Source organism: Dreissena polymorpha, chromosome 9, assembly GCF_020536995.1.
Source record: "Dreissena polymorpha isolate Duluth1 chromosome 9, UMN_Dpol_1.0, whole genome shotgun sequence".
Classification (NCBI taxonomy): domain Eukaryota; kingdom Metazoa; phylum Mollusca; class Bivalvia; order Myida; family Dreissenidae; genus Dreissena; species Dreissena polymorpha.
This window is the reverse complement of record NC_068363.1, coordinates 92,410,286-92,418,970: the sequence shown is the minus strand read 5'-3', so window position 1 is coordinate 92,418,970 and position 8,685 is coordinate 92,410,286. Positions and strand designations below refer to the sequence as shown.

Below are 8,685 nucleotides of genomic sequence, written 5' to 3'. Positions count from 1 at the left end.
GCCTTAGTGTGTCCTCTTTTTTTTTAAAGATTGTACTGGTGACCTAGTTTTGTTTACAAACCTGACACAGATTTTAAGATTTGACCTGGTGACCTAGTTCCTAGTTGCAAATGACCCAGATCTATACTTGGCATAGACATTGTCAAGATAAACACTCTAAGTTTAATAAAGATTGAGTCATAAATGTGGCATCAAGTGTTAACAAGATTTTTCAACGACTTAACCTGGTGACATAGATTTTTGACTCACATAACCCAGATGCAAATTTGGCCTAGATATTGTCTACATAAACATATTGACATCATTCTAATATTTCAATAATTTGTTGTTCTTAAATATTGAGCCTTTTCTCCTATTTAAACAACAGTGACCTTGACACCAAATACAATTCAAAGCAGTTTTGATACAGGGCAGCTTGAACTTAAATATATCCTTTTTTTTATTAATGCATGATTGAGCCAATACCATATTCAACCTCCAAAAACTCCACACTAAATTCAAATGACCAGAACTTGAACATAAAAATTAAGGCAATGAGTATAAAATCACATATCAAGTATACACACTTTAAAACAGAAAAATCAGCAGGAAGTTAAGCTCAATTGGTCATTGTCAGCTCAGGTACTACTTCTATGTACTCCGGGTACTCTTAAGTATTCTTAAATGTACCCCTGGTACATTAAATATACTAACATTTACCGCCAATTAAGACTGTACAAGAGTTATATTCCTACCTAAAATCCAAAATCGCAAAACGAGCTACTGAATACGAAACTAAGTTATCTTTAAACAAAACCTTTCGTAATATGCTTTTTTGGGTATGAGTTTTGATAAATTAGAGGCAATTTTAAAGAATATTAACATAAATATGAACATAATTCATTTTAAAAATGTTGCTGACAACAACAACTTTAGTGTTAGAATTCCCGTGTACATTTCATTTTATTTTCCTTACTCTAGGTACATTGTTGTACATTTAAGTGGTTCCTGAGCCAACGATTACAAATCGAGCGTAAGTTACAACATGGCCTCTACCTTCCAATGTCCGACAGCAATCTTGCGCTGCCTGGCCTTGCTCCTGGGTGAAGTCTTGATGACTACCAGGGCGCGAATCTCTTCTGTTCCCTTGCCGTCCTTGCGCGGTGCAGACAGCTTGATGGAGTAATCCTGGTGGTAGCGGCGCAGCTGCTCACGCGTGAACCCACGCTCCAGAACCACCACAATTTTGGCCCACTGAAGATACAACAAATGAGTTGCATAATATTAAAAGGGGCCCTAGGAAATATCCAAACAGTGTACAAAGGGGCCCTAGGAAATATCCAAACAGTGTAGTCATAGTGTCTGCTAGTGAGAACATGAATACTTGTGTGACCTTGTTTTACTTTACAGCTGACAGTGTAGCTCCATGCCAAACTGCAAAATTACCTATTTTTTGCATGATGCGGTTTACTTTATAAACACAAGACCTTTGACACAAAAATGACTAATACACCTGCATCTTTTTGTCAGGGGAAAGTCATACATGCCAGAATTATTTAGATCCAAAGCGGGACATTCCATAAAAAATTGTCGGGACATTTGACCAAAAAGCAGGACACCTAAAAAGATCTATCATTCCACCTTTACTGTAGTCAGTATAGTACTGTTTTGTAAACTGTTTCAAACAAAGACAAAAACAAACACATTTTCAACATTTATTTCATCACAATACAACTATCGATAGCAATAAGCGACCACTATCTTGAAGACCACCATGGTGTGAATGCCTGATAAAATCAATAATTAGCCGATAAATCGCTGATAAGGTGTCATAAACAACACTGGTACACACGAGAAGTAGAATAGCATTGTTAATCGGAGGCAATAAAGGGATTAGCGGTGGTAAGTGTTAGCGAAACAGAGCTTGAATAGCGAATTATATTGGGAACCTATAGACCTTACATCGTTTTTTACGAATGTCGGGACAAATCGTCTCATATCGGGACGCCAGGACAAAGTGCCCAAAAGCGGGACTGTCCCGCCGAGATCGGGACGTCTGGCATGTATGGGAAAAAAACTCAGGAAAGTTTGGATCACTGGGGAAAATAGTGTCATTAACTTTCTGGTCAAGAAATATTTGATATAATTGCTTAAATCAACATTCATCTCTATAATTGGCTCAGAAAGTAGTCCCAACTTAGATTGTATATGTTGATGACTACATTCTATATCAGTGGCCAAGCTATTTAGTGATCAATCAGTCCTAATTATAGTTAAACCCAAAATCATTTCACCTTGACATTAGTCTTGATGATGAGTGACTGCCTCGTTTCTTATGCACATCACCTCCATTTTAGTCAATTTAAATCCTTAAACCTTTGCCACTTAGATATGTATTTTGACGCATTTGTAGTCCCTTAGAAAGTTAAATTTAATCTAAGACCTTTCTTACTAGATTCAAGTTTTAAAGACTTCATCTCCAACCCTTAGATACTGATGAGCAGCAAACAGCATAAAACCTGAACAGACTGCGAGTTACTCGCAGACTGTTCTGGTTTTATGATGTTTGCACATTATAAAAAAAAAGCCATTTTCACTTTGCTTCTGAGTGGGAAAGGGTTAAATGACTAAATGACACAAAAAATATAAACCAGTCATGAAAAGTGTAAAGTGTTTTGCATAAATGTTTTTAACCTAATGCTCACCTTGTTTTAACCATTTACAGCTTCGATACCCATTTTGATGGGTTTGAAATGCCTTAAAAAATCTAATTATATTAAAGACTTAATATATTCAAGTTTCCAACACTTAGTTTCCAATCCTAAGATACAGATGAGCAGCAAACAGCATAATACTAGAACGACCCGTGAAATAATCTGAAAGCTGTTCTGGTTTTATTCTGGTTGCATACAGCCATTCATACTTTGCTTTTGAGCAGGAAACTCAGAAAATCTTACATACCTGCATGCACCAGATCACAACCCACTTGTTTTCTCCACTCTGACCTGACTATCATAGACCGGTACCTACCTGTTTCCTCCACTCCTTCTCTGACTTGACTATCACAGACTGTTACCTACCTGTTTCCTTCACTCCTTCTTTGACTTATTGATCACAGACTGGTACCTACCTGTTTCCTCCACTCCTTCTCTGACTTGACTATCACAGACTGGTACATACCTGTTTCCTCCACCACAGATTGGTACATACTTGTTTCCTCCACTCCTTCTATGACTTGACTAGAAATTCAAAATCATTTTTCTATGTTTCTTTAGAAAATTGATTTTGAATTTCTACTGGATGCGAGATGTAGGATCTGTATCAGAACATAATTGTTTATTCAACCATAACGTTTTTTTATGCAACACCATGTTTTTTATGAATATATTAATATGAATACATTATGTTATGTGATCTGTGTTGAACAAGGACCATAAAGGTTTATTTCAACTGTGTAAATATGTATATGTATTTGTTGAAATAAAAGTTCTCTCTCTACATACCTGCTTCCTCCACTCCTTCTCTGACTTGACTATCACAGACTGGTACCTACCTATTTCATCCACTCCTTTTCTAACCTGACTATCACAGACTGGCTAGTACCTACCTGTTTCATCCACTCATTCTTTGACTTGACTATCACAGACTGGTACCTACCTGTTTCCTCCACTCCTTCTCTGACTTGACTATCACAGACTGGTACCTACATGTTTCCTCCACTCTTTCTCTGACTTTACTATAACAGACTGGTACCTACCTGTTTCCTCCACTCCTTCTCTGACTTGACTATCACAGACTGGTATGTGTTTCCCATCATGGCAATCAACATGTTCAGCAGCAAGATGGGAACAAGAATCATGAACACTGCAAACACGATCTTCGTCAGCGGGGCGTACCGTGTTAGGTCAAAATCATGGTACTGTAAGAAAAGCAATTCAACTTTTATTAAAGGTATGTGTAATAGGGCAAAAGGTCATCATGAGGGCTCGAATGTTTCATGGTCTGGGAAAACTGGGCTTCATGCTGGTGCCTTATGTGTTATTCCAAATCAGCCTGCACATTTAGCACAGGCTTATCTGTGATAACACTCTCAACCTTCACAGGATTGTTGTTAAGAAGAGACTTCCTTTAAATGAAAATGTCAATTAAAGCAGAAAGTTTTGTCCCTGAAGTGCCTGTGTGGACTGCACAGGTTAATCTCATATTACACTTTTCCCACATAAATTAAGTCCTATCCAGATAGCATTGACTCTGTAAACAAGGTCACAGGACAGTTCAAGGTCTGAATTGTTGGCACAACTTTGAACCCTTGTGACAAATGTACAGTTTTTGTGACAGTAACTACGTTTTATGATTATTACCATTGATAACTTTTATTTGAAATACAAGTTTGGTAAGTACAAAAGCTAGCACTCATTATGTTTGTTGCATCCACTTAAAATTTAATAAACACAACAAACGCTTTAACAAACCACAAACAAATTCTGCAAAGGAACCAACAACAACACAATGTAATTAAATACATGGAATAATTAGCTGTCAAACAAGTTCATAATGTTCTAATGCCACAGATGAAGACAGGATCAACCATATCGCTCAGTGATTCACATTACATAAACAGGAAAATCTATGTAGAGAACTATTACCTAACACAAATTTTGTTTGTGTTTTAATTTTTTAAACATAGACACCAAGGTTTAAACAAATCAACAAACATTTCAAATTCTCTACAGATTTTCTATGTACAGATATCATATGCTAACAATGCACAAGTGTGCTGGGACACCCACACAACATTGAAACAAGAATGCACTCCAAACATAGAACAAACAGAACATAAAAGGCACAGATACACAACATGCCGTGCTCTGTGAAAAAGGGGTTTAATGCATGTGTGTAGTGTCTCCCCAAATTAGCCTGTGCAGTCCACATAGGCTAATCAGGGACGACACTTTCCGTTTTTATTATAATTTTTGTTTCAAGAAAGTCTGTTCTTTGCTAAAATCAAGTTAAAGCGGAAAGTTTCATCCCTGATTAGCCTGTGTGGACTGCACAGGCTAATCTGGGATGAAACTTTACACACATTCATTTAACCCCCATTTTCATAGCGCACGGCAAATATGCATTCAGTTTTGATAAAACACATATCACATATAGACAAATTTAAAATCCTTGGTAACTATTGGATAATTTTTATTTAAACACCGTGGTAATATGGGAATACTTTAATTTATGCTAACTAATACAGTTATATACCTCGTCCTGAATGGGAATTAAATATCATTTAAGAATAAATAAAAATCATTTAACAAAATAAATCAATCAAATACACCAGTAATAATTACTTAAATATTGTACGTTATCTTGCAAACATCATGACAAATTAACAGACAAAAACAGGAGCAAACAAAAGATGTGTTTGTCAGAAACACAATGCCCCCTATTGCGCCGCTTTGAAATAATTTATTACTTTTTTTGACCTTGAAGGATTACCTTGACCTTGAACTTACACCACTCCAAATGTGCAGCTTCATGTGAACGCCGCTTTGATTTTGATTTTTTTTTTTACCTTTGACCTTGAAGGATGACCTTGACCTTGAACTTCCACCACTCAAAATGTGCAGCTTCATGAGATACACATGCATGCCAAATATCAAGTTGCTATCTTCAATATTGAAAAAGTTATGGCCAATGTTAAAGTTTCCGGACGGACAGACGCCATATATTTGACATTTGACCTTGAAGGATGGCCTTCACCTTCACCTTTCACCACTCAAAATGTTCAGCTCGCTGAGATTTACATGCATGCCAAAAATCAAGTTGCTATCTTCAATAGTGAAAAAGTTATGGCCAATGTTAAAGTTTTTGGACGGACGAACAGCACCATATATATTAGACATTTGACCTTAAAGGATGACCTTGACTTGAACTTCCACCACTCAAAATGTGCAGCTTCATGAGATACACATGTATGCCAAATATCATTGGTTTCTATCTGCAAAAGTTATGGCCAATGTTAAAGTTTTTTTTCAGAGGGACAGACAGACTGACAAACACACATACTGACATACATGTACTGACTGACGGACAGTTCAACTGCTATATGCCACCCTACCGGGGTCATAAAAATTATTTGTTTTATTTTCTTTATTTTCCTTTGATGTTTAACATTTTGGAGTCTTTAAAAATCAGCACTTCATCTTGTTTAGATATCTTAAGGTCCAATTGATATATTTGTGTTTTAAAATATTAAAAAACACACAAACAAAACGTTCATTCATCATGTGTCATGCAGTTACATGTTGACCAAAATGTAACCAGTGAAATACCTACTTATATTAACACTTACTTGTTGGTAGATTATCCGAGTCATGAAAGATTTACAATCAATCCTCTTTATTTATTAATAATTGGAACCACAATTTAAATCTAAAGAAATCCTTCTTTTATTAACCCATTTATGCCTCATGTATTTTCCCATCCTTCTAAATTGGATCAATTTATTTCCAAAATTAGGGATGTCTAGTATATTTATTTCTATATTAAGAATATTTCTTACAGAAATTCCTTTAAAAGCAAACTGATGAGATGCCGCATCATGCGGTGTCTCATCTGGGTCTACGCTGTTTACCAAGGCTTTTTTCTAGATGCTAGGCATAAATGGTAGATTATCAGAGTCATGAAAGAGACACACTCAATCATCATTATTAGTAAGTAATTGGATCCACTTTTTTTGATTCTTAATAAAATCCATTTTTTAGCAATATTACAGCCAAATATTACCCCCATCCCCTTTTTAAGTCTAATAAACATGTCACTGGGAACATTGCTGGCAAACGTTCATGCAAATTAAACATATATAAAGCCTTATTTTATCACATTGTTCAATACAATACACAAATTCTCAAGTTTTTAATGCACACAAAATTAAATCTACTTTAAACTTTGAAAGGTTATTCAAGGTCATTTCAAAGAGAATCTACCAATGAAACACTAGAAAAGAAGTCACATGACTTGGTACCTGACTACTACTGGCCCTGCCTAGCTGCAATGCACAAAGACAAAAACAAATGATGACGTACACAAACAGAAATGTGATAATATGTCACCATAAACCTGAATCACAAATGACTGAAACAAATTGTGATGTAACATTTGTGTCATTATTACATACTGAGCTACTATTAGAACACAAGGGCAACAAGGTCTGAGGTTGCATGTCTGAGACATCTCGAAACTTAACTTTAATGTGAATATTCTGCGATATTTTATTAAAATTGTGTTTTTTTTGCGTAGCTGTTAAACCCAGCTTTTCACCTTAGCTGACCTTTGCAAGCAACCAATCAATTTGAATGTAAAATTTCCCGCCCGTAGACCTGAACTTTTTTAATTAGAAAACATGCAATCTTCAAACAGTTTTCACATTTACATTAGTATCTTATTCATTCAACTTTCTATTTTTGGGAATTAAAGGATAATTAAAAGGGATACTACAGTGCGTATAGCAACGATGTTAAATGGGTTTTCAGCATGAAAAAGTTTTATATCTTATTAAAAGAGATTGGGATTAAGAGATAAAAAACAGTTTTAAACTAAATTCTCTACATCAATACAGTTTAGTTTGGGCCCCTTTAATATATTTAGAAGATTCAATGTGCGGGAACAAAAACTGTCACGTGACCACAAATGCGAACGATCACGGCTATTTTGCGGACAAAACGTCAATCGAAGGTATGTTTTCTTATATTTTCTCCGTTTTAGCGGAACACATGTTACAATGCCTTGATGCACCGTACGCAGTGCGAATTCTACTTTTCATTGATGCATTGCTCATATTTTTAGGTATAATAAATTTTGAGAACATTCAAAGACAAATATCGAACTCGACGATGCAGACGACCACACATCTTGTTTTTGTGTGTGTTTCTCTTTTAAAAGACCATGTTGTCAATGTTTAACTATACGAAACAGACCAAAAGAACAGCTTTGAGATCTAACTAGTTTTTAAAAAGTTATTTACATTGTCTATAGTATAAGTATAAGGGGAAAAATAAATGTGCGAACGACCACACTTGAAAAACGTTTGCGAACGACCACACTTGAAATTTAAATTTATGCGAACGACCACACTTAATTATTTAACACTCGTTTTGTTTAGTACCTTTGTGTACTTTAGTTTATAGAATATTCATGCATATAACAATACATTTTTCATTATAGACCATTTATATACCGTACGAGACGATCGCATAATATCATCTGCTGGAGAAGTCCAAGGATTTACCACCACAGTGTGACCAGAACTATGCGGCATGCGTATCTAGATCCAGAGCAGTCGTTACTGATATTATGATCAAGTAAGTTAGCTAGACTAATTGTGGGCTATAAAAAACTTCGTTTCGTTTATCCCAATAGTACATATATCCTAAATTCCGATCATTATGACAAAATAAATATCAAATGGAAACCACGTGGATTGTTTAACTTCGAAATAGTCTAGCAATGTTTCAACTTTGAAAAATATTTTTAAGTTCTTAAATAAAGCACATAATTAAATACAAACCATATAAATTTGTTTCAATATATTTTATTTTAATATTTGCGCTAACTAATGTTTAAAATAATCATGCTCAATATGGTATGTAATCTTACAGGGATCATTTTTTTGGTCATCGAAAAGGGAGTAAGAAGAAAGGCGGAACTGTT

The 8,685-nt window shown here is 35.3% G+C and overlaps 1 protein-coding gene across 2 annotated transcripts in view; it reads right to left on the bottom strand.

Annotated features, from left to right (window-relative positions):
* The window catches only part of LOC127844985 (transient receptor potential cation channel subfamily V member 5-like), a 142,088-nt gene that overhangs the window by 12,912 nt on the left and 120,491 nt on the right, over window positions 1-8,685 (bottom strand). The window contains exons 15-17 of one of the 2 annotated variants that reach the window (XM_052375585.1): window positions 7,001-7,024; window positions 3,737-3,898; window positions 1,036-1,233 (exon numbers count right to left, since the gene is read on the bottom strand). In XM_052375585.1, the coding sequence (XP_052231545.1) occupies window positions 1,036-1,233; window positions 3,737-3,898; window positions 7,001-7,024 (384 nt within the window). The remainder of the gene's footprint in view (window positions 1-1,035; window positions 1,234-3,736; window positions 3,899-7,000; window positions 7,025-8,685) is intronic. The other variant, XM_052375586.1, reaches the window with a different exon arrangement.